Source organism: Ailuropoda melanoleuca, chromosome X (assembly GCF_002007445.2).
Source record: "Ailuropoda melanoleuca isolate Jingjing chromosome X, ASM200744v2, whole genome shotgun sequence".
Classification (NCBI taxonomy): domain Eukaryota; kingdom Metazoa; phylum Chordata; class Mammalia; order Carnivora; family Ursidae; genus Ailuropoda; species Ailuropoda melanoleuca.
The window spans coordinates 40,973,659-40,994,084 of record NC_048238.1 but is presented as its reverse complement, the minus strand read 5'-3'; the positions used below and the strand labels follow the sequence as shown (position 1 = coordinate 40,994,084).

General features: G+C 44.7%; 2 protein-coding genes across 10 annotated transcripts in view; one reads left to right on the top strand and one right to left on the bottom strand.

Annotated features, from left to right (window-relative positions):
- Positions 1 to 20,426, top strand: part of LOC100480744 (zinc finger protein 182) — a 43,617-nt gene that overhangs the window by 5,034 nt on the left and 18,157 nt on the right. For 2 of the 9 annotated variants that reach the window (XM_034649179.1, XM_034649169.1), the window contains exons 3-7: positions 1,107 to 1,195; positions 4,529 to 4,688; positions 10,229 to 10,344; positions 10,923 to 11,108; positions 12,013 to 12,071. In XM_034649179.1, coding sequence (XP_034505070.1) covers positions 12,057 to 12,071 — 15 coding nt within the window. In that variant the 5' untranslated portion in view covers positions 1,107 to 1,195; positions 4,529 to 4,688; positions 10,229 to 10,344; positions 10,923 to 11,108; positions 12,013 to 12,056. The other 7 variants (XM_034649172.1, XM_034649170.1, XM_034649173.1 and 4 more) reach the window with 7 other exon arrangements.
- LOC100480487 (sperm acrosome-associated protein 5) lies at positions 3,001 to 6,493 on the bottom strand. The gene is made up of 4 exons (XM_002917792.4): positions 5,390 to 6,493; positions 4,851 to 5,009; positions 3,290 to 3,368; positions 3,001 to 3,186 (listed from the first exon to the last, which is right to left on the bottom strand). The coding sequence occupies exons 1-4, from the start codon at positions 5,532 to 5,534 to the stop codon at positions 3,084 to 3,086; spliced, it is 486 nt and encodes a 161-aa protein (XP_002917838.1). The 5' UTR covers positions 5,535 to 6,493; the 3' UTR covers positions 3,001 to 3,083.

Here is a 20,426-nt window from a genome sequence, read left to right as displayed (position 1 = left end):
AGTGGGATTGCTGGGTCCTAGGTTAGGTATACACTCAGCATTAATAGGTTCAGCTAAAATGTTTTCCAAGGTGGCCGTACTATTTTATAGTTTACTCTCACCAGCAACATATGAGAGTTCCAGTTGCTCCACATCCTCGCCAACATTTGGGGTTTTGGTCTTTATTTTAGCCGTTCTGTTGGTATATAGTGATATCTCACTGTGGTTTATTTATTTATTTATTTTTATTATAATAATATTTTTTTATTATATTATGTTAGTCACCATACAGTACATCCCTGGTTTTTGATGTAAAGTTCGATGATTCATTAGTTGCGTATAACACCCAGTGCACCATGCAATACGTGCCCTCCTTACTACCCATCACCAGCCTGTCCCATCGCCAGCCTCACTGTGGTTTAAATTTGTATTTCCCTGGTGACTAAAGATGTCGAGCACCCTCTCGTAGGTTTACTGGCGAATCGGATATCATCTTTTGTGACATATCCATTCAAATATTTTTCTAGGTTTTCTATGGTGTTGCCTATATTTATCATCTTGATTTGTAGGAGTTCTTTATGGTTTCTATAGGATAAAAGTCCTTCGCTAGAGATCGCTATTGAAAAATATCTCAGAGAAACCTTTTTGAAATTATTAAACAGTAGCCTCTCTCTGAAGAATATTCCCTTTAGCTTAAAGTATATTCTCATTTGTATTTCTGTCAAGCTGATTGAGTAGAAGGATGCTGTGACAGGGATTGGTGTCATTTGAGGATGTGGTTGTGGACTTTCCCCGGGAGAAGTGGAATCGTCTAGACTCTTCTCAGAGGACACTTTACAGAGCTGTGATGCTAGGAAGCTATAGCCATCTGGTCTCTGGGTGAGCATGGCTTGCCTGAGTAATTCACAGTGCACCAAATAGGATAGCTTTCCATCTCTGAAGTGTTTCAATACTTTGACCTCAAATTCCAGGGATTCAAGATCCCTAATCCCTCCTAGGCTGGATACGGTGTTTGTATTTTCATCTCTCATGTGAAATTTATACTTATTAAAATGTACCTTCCTAATTATGTTGAGGCCATGAAACCCACACGGATGCGCCTAAGTCATCTGTCGTTTCCATTACAGGGTATCCTGTGACCAAACCAGATGTGATCACCTGTTTGGAGAAGAGAGGACTTCGGATCATAGAGAAATTCCAAGTTTGAGTTATACAGGTAAATAAGAAACAGACAGATGGACATGATGAGTAAGACCCCAGTGGGTGAATGAGGGCTGGACCCCTTTAGAAGCTGAGAAATATCTTCCTCAAGGATGGGACTTTTTTTTTTTTTTTTTGCTAACTCCGAATTGCTAGTTTTGTGAGTTGCTGTCTCGTGATAATCTTGGAATGAAGTGGTGAGGAGCTCGATTACAATCTGCCTCGTCCTTCTGCTTATTCTCTTGGTCGCCTCAGTTGTTTTCAGCCTTCCTTTTTGTTTTAGAGAGAGAGAAAGCATGCATGCATGAGCCGGTTGGGGCCGGGCAGAGGGAGAGGGAGATAATCCCAAGTAGGCTCCATGCTCAGTGTGGAACCCGACGTGGGGTGAGATCATGACCTGAGCTGAAACCAAGAGTCGTATGCCTAACCGACTGAGCCACCCAGGCACCCCATTTTCAGCCTTCCTGAAAGGCTCTTCTATTTGACAGAGAGAGCACACAAGCAGGGGAAGTAGCAGGCAGAGGGAGAGGGAGAAGCAGGCTTCCTGGTGAGCAAGGAGCCCAGTGCGGGGCTTGATCCCAGCACCCGGAGATCATGACCCGAGCTAAAGGCAGACGCCCAACCAACTGAGTATAGTCAGGATTTTGGCTTTGTTTCTATGTGTGGACCTTGCCCCTCTCTGGGCTTGATCATGCAGTCTTCCCAGAAATGCTATGAGCTACCTGATAAGATTTTAGGAGGTCTACTTTTTACTTGGATTCAGCAGAGTTTATTTTTGCTGCTTTTGTTTTATTTTGCTGTTTTTCCCAGCTACCCAGAAATCAGTACCCAGAGTGATGGTACCCTTTATAGATCCCCAGGGAAATGTGAAATTTGGCCATCTAGACTGGTTGGGGCTGAAGGCAGGAGAAATCGAATTGGCATTAAGGAAGGGGGCTTGGTCATTCTCACATTGGTGGATGTCTGCCTTAATGATCATCTGTGCTTACCTTGGATGAAGTAAACATTGAAAACAAGGCTTTGGGTAGGTGACCCAACCAAAAAGTACGAAAGACATGAGGGACTGCTTCCTCACAGGGATGGCTGCTTCTGATGGGTCCAGTAGAAAGAGAAAGAATGGCAAGTTTCAATTCCTAAATTCTCTGCCCAAGACACAGACCCAAATCCAGGCATTCTGTAAAAAGAAATTACTACCCTGTGCATCCATTGAATTCCTGGCCAAAATTCCCACTTGTCATTTGAAATTTAGGATTACTTGTGAAAAAGGGAGTAGGGGGGCCGAATGTTAGAATAGGGAGATGTCGGACGATGTGGGAGAATGTGAACACTTTAATTCCCACTGAGTTTCCTGTGTAAGCTGAAACCAATCTTATTTTCCCTGGAGAGACTGTATCTACCTTAATTGAAGTAGTGACTTCTATGGAGAGTGATGCTTTCTAAGGAAAGCCAATTTTCATAGCCCCTCATTCCACCCTTCTCTCTCCAGACCAATAGCTGCCTTGTGGACCAAGCACTTTATGTGCTTTCCAAACATTCATTCAACTCTCCCAATGATCCCATGAAGTAGTTGCTACCGTTATCATCCTCATTTTGCCAATGAGGAAACTGAGGCACAGAGAATTTAAATGCCTTGCCCAATGCAACACAGCCCCTAAGTGGTAGGGATGGTATTTGAACCCAGGAGAAGCTATGCTCTCACCTTCACCCCAAGCGATATGGTGTCCCTGATTAGAGCTTTGAATGTATGCGGGAAGTGATTAAATGGGGGTACATCCAGTCATTGGAAAAATGAAGAGAGTTAGGCATTAGAGGACTCTTGCATTGTTTATAGATACCATCCTTTATTAAATCCACAGAAGAAAGAGAGAAAGGAAGAGAAAAATCTCTACTTCTGGGAAACTGAGTCATGAATTATTAATTTTCTTGGCATCAGGTTTGGCATGCATATTACATCCCTTGAGCCATTCAGATAAATCGTGGCCAGAACAGTGCCGGGTCCATGAATCCCTGGGAAATGAAAGGAGGGAAGAAGGGTGAGGTGGGTAGGTTGATGGGGTGGCAGTGCCATTATCCCAGCTACCCAGGGTCCAAGCCACCCCTATGAACTTACCAAGCAGTCATACCATTCTCTGAGGACACCACCTGCCTGGCACACAAGATATCATCCAGAATATGGTGGTTGAGCAGGTCTGGGGGGGAGGGAAGAGAGGGACATAGTGATCTGGTGCATTGGGGACAGGGTGACAATGTATGGTGGGCCCAGGGGTTATGGTTTCCTTGTAGCCTGAATAACTTCAACCACTACATTGACTGATTCTAGGTGACCTTGATTCACTTGTTAGCTGGTTATGAATTAACCTCAAGTGCCATGTTGGCTGGTTCTGTAGAACCTTAACTCACATTGATGGATCCTGGATGATCTTGACCGTCATATTGTCTGGTTATGAATATCCTCAACCATCATACTGCCTGGTCCTAACAACCTCAAACTCTATGCTGGCCAGTTCTGGATGACGTCAACTGTAATTTTGTGTGGTTACGGATGATCTCAACTGCAATGGCAGCTGGTCTGACATCACCTTAACCACCATGTTGGCTGGTTGGGAAGCTACTGAGCTGCAAGGTTGATCAGTCTTCATGACTTCAAAGACTATGTTGTCAGGTCTTGGATAACCTCAACTGCCGCTTTGGTTACAAATGACCTCAATCTCCATGCTGACGAATTCCATTCAACCTCCGTCATCATGGTGCTTGGTTCTAGATGATCCTACCCTGCTCAACAGGGTGACCTTCACTGCCCTTCTGACTGCTTAATGATCTCAACCACCATGTTGACCATCCTGGACAACCTCAATTGCCATTTTGACTAGTTATAAATAATTCCAACCTCCATGTTGACCATTCCAGGACCTCAACTTCCATTACAGTTTATCCTGGACCACCTCAACTTCCATGTTGACTCAAAGTGAACATTCTTAACCTTTATTTTAGCTAGTCTTAAGAAACCTTACTACTCAATGTTACTCTGTCCTAGATAGCTTCAACCTCTGTGGTGGCTAGTCGTGGACAACCTCACCCTTCAAGCTGGCCAATCCTGGGTAACCTCTTCTGTTACTATAGCAGGACTTGGACAACCTCAACCTCCATTTGGCCTGGCCCCTAATAACCTCAGTCCCCATTTTGGTCTGTCTTGGACAACCTCAAGCACCATTTTGGCCAACCCTGAACAACTACCGCTATTAAATTTTGTCCTCAATACTACCACACTCTTGTCTGGAAAGCTCTCTCCTGTCTGCACAGATATACCTTATTTCTGTTCCTATAGGCAGATATGTGTTTCTTCCCTCAGGGCCTGAACAACCTCAACCCCAAATCAGGACAATCTCCCCCTGTATTCCACATGGAGCTAAGTTTCCTGTTTTCTGGGGAAAAAAACCTGCAGCCTCCATTCTCAGGGAGTTATAGAACTTCTGAGCCCTTCTGACCTGGACCACATCTCAGCATAGTCGGTAAGGATACGGGATGGTGTCTCTAACAGCCCAGGCAGCTGTGCTCCTTTCCCTATCATTTTTCTGCTTGTCACTGGAGGTTATGGCTTAGGCAACCTTGCACTCTGTGTGTTAGGCTGTGGGGCCAGGCAGGGCTTTAGGGCGTCCCCAGTGCTGCCTCACCTCGACACTCCATGTGACAGAGGTTTTGGGTGGGTGTAACACCATTGTTACACCACCAGGCGGAGCTCAGCTGGAAAATGCCGTATTCACTGCTGCCGTCGGGATTGTGGTCCACGAGGGAGGTGTCAAAGCCACTCTCATAGTGTGCCATGCAGAGCCCTAGGGCAGGGAGAAGGTAGATAGGAGGTAGCTATGAGTCCTGGGACTAGGGGATGGTAGGATGAGGGGGAGGGGACGGGGATGTTTGTCATCTCAGTAGTGGGGGTGATGATCTTGGTTTGGTGGTGGTGTTGATGTTGGTGATTCTGGTGAGCTGTGAGTGATGGCATGGGTGAGAGTACTCGTGATGACTTTGATGGTAGTGAGGGTGATGGTTGTGAAGGCACTGATGGTAAGGACTTTAGAGTAAGTCAGTCGGGGATGGCCGAGAGAATCATGCCCTGGCCTGGGGAGGTGATAAATGAGGAGGAGGGGGGCTGGGTCTGATTGTGGTGGACAGCTCGGGGTGTGGGTGGGACTTGGGGTAGCTGGAGTCTCACAGTCTCCAATGCTGTAGCCCTTGAAGCCATTGAGGCCCGCTCTTTCCAGCTTCATTGCCAGTTCACAGCGTTCGTAGATCTTTGCATCCATGATGGCGACCATCAGTGTGGCCAGGGTCACCGCCACAGTGACCCAGGTCTGCATTATAACACCCGTAGGCCCTCCTAGCCAACTCTTTGCTCCAGACTCACGCCACCCTCTTCAGAACTAGGGGCATTCTGGAAGTCTGGGCTCTATGAGCAAATACCATGTAATAGATTCTGGAACACGGAAGCCAGAGGGCTGGACACCTCACTATCTTTCCCAGCGCCACCTCTGTTAGAGATGGACACACAAGGAAGAAGAAAGATACTGACCTATACACAAAGATGGCAGGAGGCAAAACCAGGGAGAAACCCTGAAATGTCAGAAAGAGATGCAGGAAGAGAGGGGCTGGAGACACAGAGACAGACAGGACTCAGGCCCTGGGCCTCACGATCAGCCCACATTCCCCCACTTCCCTTGACACGGTGCCACTCCACTGGTTTTAATCATGCTCTACCACTTGGTTCCCTCCATGTCCACTCACTCTGCCCCCTTGTCACCTCCATTCCCCCCACTCTGCTCAGCGGTCAGCTCTGTTCACTGCACTGTGCCTACTACCACCACGATTTCTCACACTCTGCACAATATGGCCACCACGCCCTCACCTTCTGCCCCTCGTTACCTCCATTGACCCATTCTTGGCACCTCCTTCACTTCACTTACTACACACTGTTCCACCCCAGTTTCCTGGAATTGGGCCCCCGTTTGCCCCATTCAGTCACACTCTGCCCTCCATTACATATTATACATGACACGTGACACAGAGAAGCGCCCTCACTACTGTTCCCCCTCCATTCTTATTCCAGCTTTCAGCCCCCCCCATTCACTTACGCTGCCTCTCATCTACTACCCTTCATTCACGCTGGGCCTCATATTGCCACAATTCCTTAACTTCTCCTTACACGGCCCCAGTTCTCTCACATCGTATTCCTTCACCTCCGTTCACTCTCAGACTCTCATTTTCTACTTTCCCCTCTGCTTCTTGACACCGCACGAAGTGACTCCCATTCACTCTCACGTGGCCCACCCTTCAGCTTGGTTCATGGACTGTGGGCCTCATTCTCTCCCTCATTCACTCTCTTTCTGCCCCTTCTTCATCTTTATTCTCTCCAACACTGCTCCCACATTTACCCCCATTCCCTGTATTCCTCCCAAACACTAGTTCAAGTTACCTGCAGAGTCTCCTTCTCTGCTTGCTCGGCCCCATGCCTCACTTTCTCTTCATTGACTCCATTTACTTTCACTCTGCCTCTCATTCATTGAACTGATCTCATTCATTGAAATTCATTTCCAATGTAACCCCTGTTCCCGCTTACCACTCCTGTTCTGCACCTGATCTCATGTCTAGTTGTTTCCATTCTGCCCCATAGTACCTTCATTGAGTCACACTCTGCCTTGAATTCACCACTTTTTGCTAACACTGGGCCCCATGTTCCCCTGCTTTATTCACTTGGGGCCATGTGAACTTCGTCTTTCCCTTTGGCTCACAATACCCACAGTGACTCACCACCTTCTCTTTGCTTCTATTCCCTCTCACTGTGCCCAACATTAGCTCCATTTGTGCACACGCAGCAGCTCCTTCACCTGGGCTGATTGCTACTGGGATCCCTGGACACTCCTGGAGTCCCGCATCACCCCTATCTAATCCCAGTCTGCCCCTCATTCACCTCTAGCCACTCCCCTTCTCCCTCAGAGTGTCGCCAAACTCAACCTGATTCACGTATTCACATTCTACCATGTATACATCTTCAGTCCCTCTTCTCTGTCCCTTGTGCTCCCCATTCTTCCCTCTATGCCCCACATTACCCCCATTTGATTCCATGCTCCCCCTAAATTCACCTCTCTCTTAACATGCCCCATAAACCATCGTTTATTTGCACTCTGGTCCTTAGTGCTCAAAACAACTTGCACTCTCCTGCTTTATCAACTCCATTCGTGTTCACCGTCTTGAATTGTACCATTCACTCAGTCTGCTCCCACTTTCACTTTTGGTCACTTTAGCCCATGTCTCATTTTCCCATCACTTACTCAGTCTCACCCATAATCTCCAACTAATTCAAAATTGCATGGTGATTCCCTCGTGCGGCTCCACACCACCCACTCTCACTCCACTCTACTCATTCACCTCCCTCCCATCACCCTCTGTCCCTCCTTGCTCCCATTCACTCCCAATCTGTCCTTCATTCGCCATTATTCATCCCTGCCTCAGCCAGTCCCATACGTCTCCCATTTAATGACACATTGGCCAAGACAGAAAAGTCTGACATTGTTCAGGATTCATATACCAGTGATAGTATATCTACAAATACCAGTGGCTTCAAAAGAATGGAAGGGGATTCCTCCCTTGGAAACAGGTAGTTCAAGGCCAGCACGCCAGCTTCAAGGTCACCAGAGAAGTGGCTCGTGTACTATTGCTCTGACAAACTTACCTGCTACCTTATGGTCCCAAATCACTGCTCACAATTGGCCACACTTCCATGGTTTTGATGAAATGTATCTTTTATTTTAAAGTGAGCTCTACACTCAATGTGGGGCTTGAACTCATGACCCTAAGATCCAGAGTCACATGCTCTACTGACAGGGCCAGCCAGACACCCCTTGATGAAATGTATCTTGAGAGCAATTGTGATGATGACTCACTGGTGAGGTAGGGGACCTTTGGGTTGGAGTGTCACATCATACAGACTCTGTGGTGGGGCCAGCTGCTGTCTGCTTCCCATACCCCTTCACCTAGCTCCCTGCTGCTTAGACCATTGTATGAGGCTGCACCCGCAGGGACTAATGGCAGAGGATGCCCAGGACAGAGTGGGAGTCCTAGCTCTTCAGCACAGAAAGGCTGGCCTCACGTAGCTTGTGGATGTGCATGGTGAATCCTAGGACAGCTTTTGAGGGGAGGGGTGTATCCCTGGCTCAGGGACATTTCTGGAGCTGGCCATCACTGTACCCCAATACCCACCAACCCTAAAGGATTCTCTCTGCACACAGGGGTGTGTGTACAAGTTGGTGGGAATGATGTTTGTAGGATGGAAGAGGCCAGGCTGGGATGGGCCTGGCCCTTCCTATTTCCCACCTTTTAATGCATTCAGAGATAACTGACATGTTTTGTACCCAAGAAGTGCTGATCCCTCAGGGAGCAAGAGATAGGAGCTATTCCTCTGTTTTCTCTCTTTGCTTTGTCTGCCAAGAAGCTCCATCTAGATTTCTGGTAAAAACATTCTTTGGCTAGTTTTAATGGTTCTGGGATGAGGACCTGCACAGATACTTTCTGGAAGTTCTGTGGGATAGTGAATAAACAAAAGAAGAATATTATTGGGTAGAAGTTAAGGATCCAACCTTGGGAAACTGTGTGACCTTGGGCAAGTTACTTAGTCTCTCTGGGATTCAGTTTCCTCCTCTGACAAGTGCAGGCCATGGGACTGTTCACAGATAGTGGGGACTGCGTGAGGCAGGTCATATCATGTACTTCACATGGTGTGTGGCACACAGAAGATACTGAGCTAGGTCTGAGCTCCCATTATCACTTACTGGGCCTGTTGGCAGAAGCCACACTGTTTTTCCTGCGTTCCCCCTTGCCCTCTGTAGTCTGTTCTCCAAAGCAGCCTGCAGGTTATCTTTGAATTTTTTCCTTTTTATTAAAAAAAGCTTAGTACCTATACATGCCTAATTTTATTTAAATAATAGGGGCACCTGGGTGGCACAGCGGTTAAGCGTCTGCCTTCGACTCAGGGCGTGATCCCGGCGTTCTGGTATCGAGCCCCACATCAGGCTCTTCCGCTATGAGCCTGCTTCTTCCTCTCCCACTCCCCCTACTTGTGTTCCCTCTCTCGCTGGCTGTCTCTATCTCTGTCGAATAAATAAATAAAAATCTTTAAAAAAAATACTAAAATATGTAGCACTTGGTATGTGCCAAGCGTTGTTCTAAATCTTTACAATTATTGGTTCATTTGTCATCGTCCCGGCTTTATAGATGAGGAAACAGCATAGAGAAGAGTTCTGCTCTTGATTACAAAGCTGGTAGGTGGGGGTTTGAAACCAGGCTGTCCCCATTATGTTTGTTTGGTTCTGTCTTCTTCCTTGCCATATTCCCAATGTCTAGAATACTGTCTGTCATATAGGAGGTGCTTAAGCAAATCCCCGTGAAGCTCATGTTCTAATGGTGCAAGACTCGCAGTAAACAAGAATGCGAGACTGCTTCTGATGGGTCTTAAAAAAAAAATCTTATCCCTCTTATGGCTTCCCGTTCTGTCTAGAATGAAGCATGAGCTCTGTTCCTGGCAGAGGAGGCCCTACGGCATCTGGCCCCCCACCTACCTCTCCCTGCCTCACACCTCCTACGCTCCCAACACACTGCCAGTTTGCATTCCTCCAACACACCGAATTAGGTCCCGCTTCCGGGCCTTTGCAACAGCCGTGCCCTCCACCAGAAAGCTCTTTGCTTTGCTATTCGTATGGCCGGCTCCTTTTGGTCAGCAAAATTGTTACCTCCGACGAAAGGATTTCGTTCCCGCCCATCCAGAGAAAGCAACCCGTCAGCCACTGCTTAACACATTCCCTTCACCCCGGGGTGTGCGCGTCCTAGGTCGCTGTTTATTTATCCTTCAGGGTGTCTGTATGCCATCCTTCAAAACTCCCAGCTCTAGCCACTGGATGGAGCCAGTGTAACCTACCTCCCAGCCTTTGTGCGCGCCGGGCAATTCTGCCACGCATCCCGTCTTCCTATTCAATTACACCTGTAAACCCGATGCTGCCCTTAGGTTTCAAGACACCAAATTCCGGCCTGCCAGAATTTTCCTCAGTTGGGCAGTTCCCCTCCCCGCCATAAGGAAAATGGTTTTCGAAGTCTCGGGAATGACGGCCTCCGCAGAACAAAGTAAACACCTGCTCTCCACGGCAGCCCTCGAGGTGTAGAGCCCCGGTGGGCGCGGCCATCATAAAGCTGGGACCGCGCGGGCGCGGCCATCTTCCCTCCGCGCAAGCGCCGCGGCCCCGCTGCGTTCGCGTGGGGCCGGCGGGGGGGGGGGCGGGAGGGGGCCTGGTGTTGACTATTGGCGGACGCGGGCTCAAAGCCCCCACTGAGCGTGCGCACACCCGGCTGCTGCAGCCCTGTAGGCTGCGGAGCCCGAGTTGGTCCCGAAGCGGAAGTGCTTCTTAGGGCCAGTTCTTGCACTGGTCTCCTCTGCAGTGAGCAGAAAATCTATTGTCGAGAGGGTGAGAGACAGAGAGAGAGAGAGGGGTTGAGAGAGCGAGTGCTAGAGGTGATGGGCTGAGTGATGGAGACTTCTGGGGGGAACGAACGAAGGGGCATTGGGGGGGTCATTGATGTGGGGAGTTGTGGGGTGAGTGATGGGAGACCGAATGAAGGTCTCTGGGCACGATGGTGGACAAAGTTATGGGGCTAGTCAGGGTTGAATGGGGCTTGTTAAACGTTGACTTTTACACATTTTCCAGCACAGTGACCTGCGCTAAGGGTTCATACGCACTCCTCAGGCCCCTTCTTAGGCGCGCCCCACCTCTCCCTGTGCCTCTCTCCCCTTGCCCACGCCCCAAGGTAGGGGCCTGGTGTGAATGTTCCAGCCGAAGTGATCTGCACCCGAAGGCTTCCTTCTGGCTCCTGGGCAAGCCGGCCCCAGTGAGGTGAGGAGAAGGAAGAAGCACCTGAGAGGACTCACCTCAGAGCTTGGGGCTTGGGGCTTGGGGGTGGGGTGGGCGAGGCCTGGTGCTGCGGGGTCTGGGGGGGATCTGGGGGGGATCGTCGGGCTTAAAACGTCGGGAGGATGATAAGTTTTTAAAAGTTCAGTTTTCTTGGCGTTTAACAATACTAGCACATTTGAATTACAGATTAATTAAAAAGAGGAAAAGAAAATCAGAAGGAATTCATTTTATCGCCCCCCCCCATTTAAACGTCCCTTCTTAGACAGTTTTTAGTGTGTATGAGGGGTGTGCGTTTTTAAACCTTTCACATATAGTTTGAGATGGGTTCCTGCAGTTTTATAACCTACCTTTTTTTCATTTAGAAGTTTACTGTGATTCAGCTTAGTTTATCCTGTGACATTTTTAAAAACTATTAATTTAGATATATGTGCAGAAAAGTACACAGATAACTAAAGCACACAGTTCCATACAGCAGTGTTTCTAATAGCTATGTAGCATTTCACCCCTTGTATTTCCTTATTAATCTCTTATTTTGAGTCATATAGGATTAACTTTGGCATTTATAAAATCAGTGCTGAGATGAAGGTACTTATAGGGGAATTGTGATGCATTGGAGTACATTATTTCATTTAGGTAAATGCCTGGAAATACAATTTCTGGGTCAGTACGCAAGTATATATAGAAAAAAAAAAACCTTTTGCGTTAGATGCTCAGGTGAGGAAAAGAGTCAAGAATACACAGGTGGTTGTTAAGACTACTCGGTTGCCCAAACTTCTACAGAGTGGCCTCATGCCCAGCTTATGTGAGGGGGTTCCTAGGCAGATAATTCTGGGCAGATAAGCCTGATGGGTTCTCTCATATGCTGTACACTTCTCCATTCTTCCAGCTCAGCCTTCTCATATCTCTGCCTTTTCCCAAGAAGAGCAGGAAATGGCCAAACCCCAGGTAAGTATGTGGTCTGTTCCTTCCTCTTTTTTTTTTTTTTTACCATGGATGTGATGAGCTATGTAGGAATTTCTGACATAAAATAGGAACTTACTTGTAAATAAGCATTAGGATCAGGAAAAATGAGAGACAGGAGCAAGGCCAAATTAGAATGTAGGCATGTGGAGAGGACTTAGGGTGTGACAGATACTAACATTGACTTACAGATTTGTCTCCAAGCCTCTGGCTGCTAGAGGGAAACTTAATTAGGAATCTGGCTCACCTTACTCATCGGGAGAGAGCACACCAAGTCCTCAGGGAAGTAAAGGTTTCCTGTAATTGCCTTCCGTGGCATTTCTTTTCTGAGTCTTGATGTGGATGGTGGAATTGTCTTCAACCACAGCCCGGTGATAAATGCAGTCCCTGGTTTCCTGCTGATATTTCTTATAGCATTCCTCAGCGAGCTGGAGACATAATGTCAAGGTGTAATTTAAGAATGAAATGTCTTAGGGGCGCCTGGGTGGCAAAGCGGTTAAGCGTCTGCCTTCGGCTCAGGGCGTGATCCCGGCGTTCTGGGATCGAGCCCCACATCGGGCTCCTCTGCTGGGGGCCTGCTTCTTCCTCTCCCACTCCCCTTGTGTTCCCTCTCTCGCTTGTGTTCCCTCTCTCGCTGGCTGTCTCTATCTCTGTCGAATAAATAAATAAAATCTTTAAAAAAAAAAAAGAATGAAATGTCTTAGGGAACTTGCTTTTCTTGAAATCATTTTCCCGAAGTAATTTTATCAGTCAGACTTTGGATTCTCATTTGGCCAAGAGACGGAGTCCTGCAGATGCTCACAGCCAACCATCTTTTTTCTTTCCTAAGAATTTTTTTTAAATTAGTGTGCAGTAATATTGATTTTGTTGTTGTTGTCCAGTACAATAAATGTGATCACATTTGGCATTGTTAAAGTCAGTGCTGAGATGAAGGTATTTCACGAATACGGATGGGTGTAACTAATCTATAGGGTAGAGAATAGTTTCATCAGGCCAAAATAAAAAGCCTTATGCTACCCCTTTATGGTTCCGTCCTTCCCCACCTGTAACCTCAGGCAACCACAGATCTGTTCTGTGTCACTGCAGTTTTATTGTTTCAAGAATGTCATATAAAAGGAATCATATGGTATGTAACCTTTTTTAAAAAAAAAATTAGATGTTCTTTTGAGATAATCGATTGACGTGCAATTATAAAAATAATACAGAGAGATCCTGTCTATCCTTTACCTGTTTCCCCCAATAGTACATCTTACAAAGCTATAGTATAATGTCGTGACCAGGATGTTGACTTTGCTACGGTCAAGACACAGTTCCAGGACTGCAGGGATCTCTTATGTTGCCCTTTTATGGCCAAATACATCCCTTTTCTCCAATCCTCCCATTCTTAGACTCCTAGGAATTACCATTCTCCATTTCTAGAATTTTGTCATTTCCAGAATGTGATAAAAATGAAATCATATAGTATGTGACCTTTCGAAACTGAGGATATTTTTACTCAGTATAATTCCCTGGAGATTCAGACAAGCTGTGTGTGTCAGTTCTTTTTATTGCTGGGTGGTATTTCCATGGTACTGATGTACCACAGCTTATCCCTCCATTCTCCTGTTGAAAGACATTGGAATTATTTCCGGTTTTTGGCAATTATGAGTAAAAATATTTTAAACTCTCTCTTTTTTTAAAAAAGATTTTATTTATTTATTCGACAGAGATAGAGACAGCCAGCGAGAGAGGGAACACAAGCAGGGGGAGTGGGAGAGGAAGAAACAGGCTCCCAGCAGAGGAGCCTGATGTGGGGCTCCATCCCATAACGCCGGGATCACGCCCTGAGCTGAAGGCAGACGCTTAACTGCTGTGCCACCCAGGCGCCCCTACTTTAAACCCTCTTACACAGGTTTTTGTGTGAACATAGGTTTTCATTTCTCTAGAATAAATATTGGATTGCTGGGTCATATGGTAAGCGTATGTTTAACTTTTTAAGAATCTGCCAGATTGTTTTCCAGAATGGTTGAATCGTTTTTCATTTCCACCAGCAATGTAAAAGAATTCAATTGCTTCACATTTTTGTCAGCACTTGATATTGTCAATATTTTTAATTTTAGTCATTCTAGCAGTACAGTTGGTGTCTCATCAGAGCTTTAATTTGGTTTTCACTAATAGCTAATGATGTTTAAGATCTTTATATGTGCTTGTTGATTTTCGTATATCCTCTTGGATAAAGTGTTCAATCAACTCTTCTGCCCATTTAAAATTGGATTGTTTTCTCACTATTGAACTTTGAAAGTTATTTATATATTCTGTGTGCAAGTCCTTTGTCAGATACATAGTTTGTGTGGTTCGTCTTTTTATTCTCTTAACAGTGTTGTTCACAGAGCAAAAATTTTTAATTTTGAAAATGTCCAATTTACGAATTATTTCCTTTATGGACGGTGATTTCAGTGTCATGTTTAAGAACTCTTTGCTGGATCCTTATGTCATGAAGATTTTTTTTATTCTCTAAGTTTCATAGTTTTAGGTTTTAAATTTAGATCTGTGATCTCTTTTGCATTAATTTTTTAAAAGATTTTATTTATTTATTTGACAGGGAGAGACAGCCAGCCAGAGAGGGAACACAAGCAGGGGGAGTGGGAGAGGAAGAAGCAGGCTCATAGCGGAGGAGCCTGATGTGGGGCTCGATCCCATAACGCTGGGATCACGCCCTGAGCCGAAGGCAGACGCTTAACCGCTGTGCCACCCAGGCGCCCCATCTTTTGCATTAATTTTTATGTAAGGGGTGAGGATTAGGTTGAGGATTATTATTTTGCATATGGAATTCCATTTGTTCCAACCCCATTTGTTGAAGGGATTGTTTTTTCTCTTTTGAATTGCTTTTGCAGGTTCGTCATAAATCAGTCGGCCCTATTTGTGGACTCTGCTCTGTTCTGTTGATCTATATATCTAACCCTCTGCCAGTCCCACGCTGTCTTTTTTTATGCTTTTATTTAAATTCCAGATAGTTAACATATAGCTGTTTTCATAATTTGGCTATTATAGATAATGCTGCTGTCAATATTGGGGTGCATGTATCCCTTTGAATTAGTATTTTCGTATTCTTTGGGTAAATACCTAGTAGTGTGATTGCTGGATCATAGGGTAGCTCTGTTTTTAACTTTTTAAGGAAACTCCATACTGTTTTCCAGAGTGGCTGCACCAGTTTGCGTTCCCACCAACAGTGCAAGAGGGCTCCCCTTTCTCCACATCCTCGCCAACATCTGTTGTTTCTTATGTTGTTGATCTTAGCCATTCTGACAGGTGTGAGGTGATACCTCGTTGTAGTTTTGATTTGCATTTCCCTGATGATGAGTGATGTCGAGCATCTTTCCATGTGTCTGTTGGCCATCTGGATGTCTTCTTTGGAAAAATGTCTATTCATGTCTTCTGCCCATTTTTTAAAAAAAAGATTTATTTGAGAGGGAGAGGGAGAAAATCCCACTTGGACTCCATGCTGAGCACAGAGCCCGACATGGGGCTCGATCTCAGGACCCTGAGATCACAACCTGAACCGAAACCAAGAGTCAGACTGTTAACAAACTGTGCCACCCAGGCACCCCTTCTGTCCATTTTTTAATTGGATTATTTGTTTTTGGGGTGTTGAGTTTTATAAGTTCACTAGATGTTTTGCATACTAACCCAAACGTTATGTCATTTGCAAATATCTGCTCCCATTCAGTCGGCTGCTTTTTTAGTTTGGTTGATTGTTTCCTTCCTGTGCAGCAGCCTTTTATTTTGATGAAGTCCCATAGTTTATTTTTGCTTTTATTTCCCTTGCTTCAGGAGACATATCTAGAAAGAAGATGCTTCTGCCCATGTCAAAGAAGTTACTGTTGGTGTTCTGTTCTACGATTTTTATGGTTTCATGCCTCACATTTAGGTCTTTCATCCATTTTGAATTTATTTTTGTCTGTGGTGTAAGAAAATGGTCCAGTTTCATTTTTTTGCATGTTGCTGTCCACTTTTCCCAACACCATTTGTTGAAGAGAGATTCTTTTTCCCACTGGATATTCTTTCCTGCTTTGTCCAAGATTAATTGACCATATGGTTATGGATTCATTTCATTCATTTCTTAGTGTCTGTTTTTGTGCCAGTACCACACTGTTTTGATTACCACAGCTTTATAATGTAACTCGAAGTCTGGAATTGTGATGCTTCCAGCTTTGCTTTTCTTTTTCAGGGTTGCTTTGGCTATTTAGGGTCTTTTGTGGTTCCATACAAATTTTGGGATTGTTTGTTCTAGCTCTGTGAAAAATGCTGGTGGTATTTTGACAGGGATTGCATTAAATGTGTAGATTGAGCTTTGGGTAGTAGAGACATTTTAACAATAATTGCTCTTCCAATCCATGAGCACTGAATGTCTTTCCATTTTTTTTAAAGATTTTATTTAATTTATTTTGAAGGAGGGAGGGGGAGAGAGAAAGAGAATGAGCAAGGGGAGGGGCAGAGGGAGAGGAAGAGAGAGAATCTCAAGCAGACTCCATGCTGAGCCTGAAGCCTAATGCAGGGCTTGATCTCAGGACCTCAAGATCATGACCTGAGCTGAAATCGAGAGTCTGATGCTTAGCCGACTGAGCCACCCCTGTCTTTCCATTTCTTTGTGTCATCTTCAATTTCTTTTATCAGTGTTTTAATTTTCAGAGTTCAGGTCTTTCATCTCCTTGGCTTGCTTTATTCCCAGGTATCTTACTGGTTTTGGTGCAATTGTAAATGGGATTGATTTCTTTTTTTTAAGATATTATTTATTTATTTGAGAGAGAGAGAATGTGGGAGAGCACAAGCGGTGGAGAGGGAGAAGCAGGCTGCCCATTGAGCAGGGAGCCTGATGCCAGGCTCGATCCCAGGACCCTGGGATCATGACCTGAGCTGAAGGCAGACGCTTAACTAACTGAGCCACCCAGGTGCCCCTGGGATTGATTACTTAATTTTCCTTTCTGCTGCTTCATTATTGGTGTATAGAAATGCAGCAGATTTGTGTACATTGATTTTGTATCCTGTGACTTTACTGAATTTGCGTATCAGTTCTAGAAGTTTTTGGTAGAATCATTTGGGTTTTCTTTTCTTTTTTTTTTAAGATTTTATTTATTTATTTGACAGAGAGAGAGACAGCCAGCGAGAGAGGGAACACATGCAGGGGGAGTGGGAGAGGAAGAAGCAGGCTTCCCAGCGAAGCAGGGAGCCCGATGTGGGGCTCGATCCCAGGATCCTGGGATCACGCCCTGAGCCGAAGGCAGACGCTTAACGACAGAGCCACCCAGGAGCCCCTCTTTCGGGTTTTCTATGTGCAGTATCATGTCATCTTCCTTCATAGAATGAATGTGGAAGTTTTCCTTCCTTTTCTATTTTTTGAATAGTTTGAGAAGAATAGTTGTTAACTCTTCTTTAAATGTTTGGTAGAATTTGCCTGTGAAGCCAGCTGGCCCTGGAGTTTTCTTAGTGTATGTGCTGCTGACTCTGGACTTCTGTTTGTTGGGAGTTTTTTGATTACTGATTCACTTTCCTTGCTGGTTATGGGTCTGTTCAAGTTTTCTATTCCTTTTTCAGGTTTGGTAGGTTATAGGTTTGTAGGAATTTACCCATTTCTTCTAGGATGTCCAATTTGTTGGCATATAGTTTTTCATAATATTCTCTTAAAATTGTTTGTATGTCTGTAGTGTTAGCTGTTATTTCTCTCTCATTTGTGATTTTGTTTATTTGGGTCTTTTTTCTTTTTGTTAAGTCTGGCTAGAAGTTTATTAATTTTATTAATTTTTTAAAAGATTTTATTTATTTATTTGAGAGAGAGAGGAAGAGCACAGAGGAAGAGTGAGAAGGAGAAGCAGACTCCCTGCTGAGCAGAGAGCCCAATGTGGGACTTGATCCCAGGACCCTGAGATCATGACCTGAGCCGAAAGCAGATGCTTAACTGACTGAGCCATCCAGGCGCCCCTCAATTTTATTAATTTTTTCAAAGAACCAGCTCCTGATTTCATTGATTTGTTCTACTGTTTTTTTTTTTTAATTTCTGTATCGGGGCGCCTGGGTGGCACAGCGGTTAAGCGTCTGCCTTTGGCTCAGGGCGTGATCCCGGCGTTATGGGATCGAGCCCCACATCAGGCTCCTCTGCTATGAGCCTGCTTCTTCCTCTCCCACTCCCCCTGCTTGTGTTCCCTCTCTCGCTGGCTGTCTCTATCTCTGTCGAATAAATAAATAAAATCTTAAAAAAAAAATAAAGTGCTATTTACTTTAAAAATAAATAAATTAATAAATTTCTGTATCATTTATTTCTCCTCTAATCTTTATTATTTCCTTCCTTCTGCTGGCTTTGGGCTTCATTTGTTGTTTTTTACCTGGTTCCCTTAGGTGTAAGTTTAGGTTGTCTATTTGAGATTTTTTTCTCCTTGAGGCAGGCCTGTATTGGTATATACTTACCTCTTAGGTCTGCTTTTGCTGCATTCCAGAGGTGTTTTGGACCATTGTGTTTTAATTTTCATTTGTTTCCGTGTATTTTTTTTTATTTCTTCTTTGATTTCTGGCTGACCCATTCACTGTTTGGTAGCATGTTGTTTAACCTCCGTGTATTTGTGGTCTTTCCAGATTTTTTCTTGTGGTTGACTTCAAGTTCATAACGTTGTGGTCAGAGAAGGTGCCTGGTATGACTTCAGTCTTTTTGTATTTGTTGAGACCCGTTTTGTGACTTAATCTGTGATCTGTTCTGGAGAATATCCCATGTGTACTTGAAAAGAATGTGTATTCTGCTGTTTTAGGACGGAATGTTCTGAATATATCTATAAGTCCATCTGGTCCAATGTGTCATTCAAAGCTGTTGTTTCCTTGTTTATTTTCTGTCCCTTGATGTAAGTGGGGTATTAATATCCTCTATTATTATTGTATTATTATCAATTAGTTTTTTTATGTTTGTTATTAGTTGTTTTATATATGTGGGTGCTCCCAGGTTGGGTGCATAAATACTTTAAATTGTTATATCTTCTTGTTGAACTGTCCCCTTTATTATGATACAGTGCACTTCTTCGTCTCTTGTTACAGTCTTTGTTTTAAAGTCTAGTTTGTCCAACATAAGGAGTTACTCTGGCTTTCTTTTGACATCCATTTGCATGATTATTTTTTCTCTATCCCTTCACTTTCAATCTGTGTATGTCTTTAGGTCTAAAATGATTCTCTTGTAGGGGGTGCCTGGTTAGCTCAGACAGTAGTCATGTGACTCTTGATCTCAGGGTTGTGAGTTCGAGCCCTACATTGGGTGTAGAGATTACTTAAGAATATAAGAAGTAAAATAAAATGAATCTCTTGTAGGCAGCGTATAGATGGATCTTTTTTTTATCCATCTGACACCGTCTTTTTTTTTTAAAGACTTTATTTATTTATTCATTCAACAGAGATAGAGACAGCCAGCGAGAGAGAGAACACAAGCAGGGGGAGTGGGAGAGGAAGAAGCAGGCTCATAGCGGAAGAGCCTGATGTGGGGCTCGATCCCATAACGCTGGGATCACGCCCTGAGCCAAAGGCAGACGCTTAACCGCTGTGCCACCCAGGCGCCCCTGACACCCTCTGTCTTTTTATTGGAGCATTTAGTCCATTTACGTTCAGAGCAATTATTGATAGGTATGTATTTATTGCCATTTTATTTCTTGTTTTGTCATTGTTTCTGGAGATTTTCTGTGTTCCTTTGTCACTTTTGGTCTTTCCTTTCCACTTAAAGACTCCCCTTTACTATTTCTTGCAGGGCTGGTTTAGTGGTTATGTACTCCTTTATTTTTTGTTTGTCTGGGAAACCTGTTATCTCTCCTTCTATTCTGAATGATAGCTTTGCTGGATAGAGTATTCTTGGCTGCAGATTTTTCCAGTCAGCACTTTGAATATATCGTGCTACTCCCTGCTGGCTTGCCAAGTTTCTGTTAATAAATCTGCAGCTAGCCTTATGGGTCTTACCTTTTACATTAAGGACTGATTTTTTTTTTAAATTTTATTTATTTATGCAACAGAGATAGAGACAGCCAGCGAGAGAGGGAACACAAGCAGGGGGAGTGGGAGAGGAAGAAGCAGGGCTCCTAGCGGAGAAACGATGTGGGGCTCGATCCCATAACGCCGGGATCACGCCCTGAGCTGAAGGCAGACGCTTAACTGCCATGCCACCCAGGCGCCCCAAGGACTGATATTTTTTAAGATTTTATTTTTTAAGTCACCTCTGCACCCAGTGTGGGGCTCAAACCCACAATCCCGAGATAAAGAGTCACATGCTCTACTGACTGAGCCAGCTGGGTGCCAATAAGGACTTCTTTTGTTTTACTGCTTTTTAGATTTTTTCTTTATCAG

Bases quoted from the DNA above. Each gene is read 5' to 3' on its own strand.
- LOC100480487 (XM_002917792.4), bottom strand. From the start codon at position 5,534: ATGCAGACCTGGGTCACTGTGGCGGTGACCCTGGCCACACTGATGGTC. The intron at 5,010-5,389 runs GTGAGACTCCAG...TCCCTGCCCTAG, and splicing joins GGGCTACAGCATTGGAGACT to GGCTCTGCATGGCACACTAT. The intron at 3,369-4,850 runs GTGAGGCAGCAC...CCTCCCCCCCAG, and splicing joins CTGTCACATGGAGTGTCGAG to ACCTGCTCAACCACCATATT.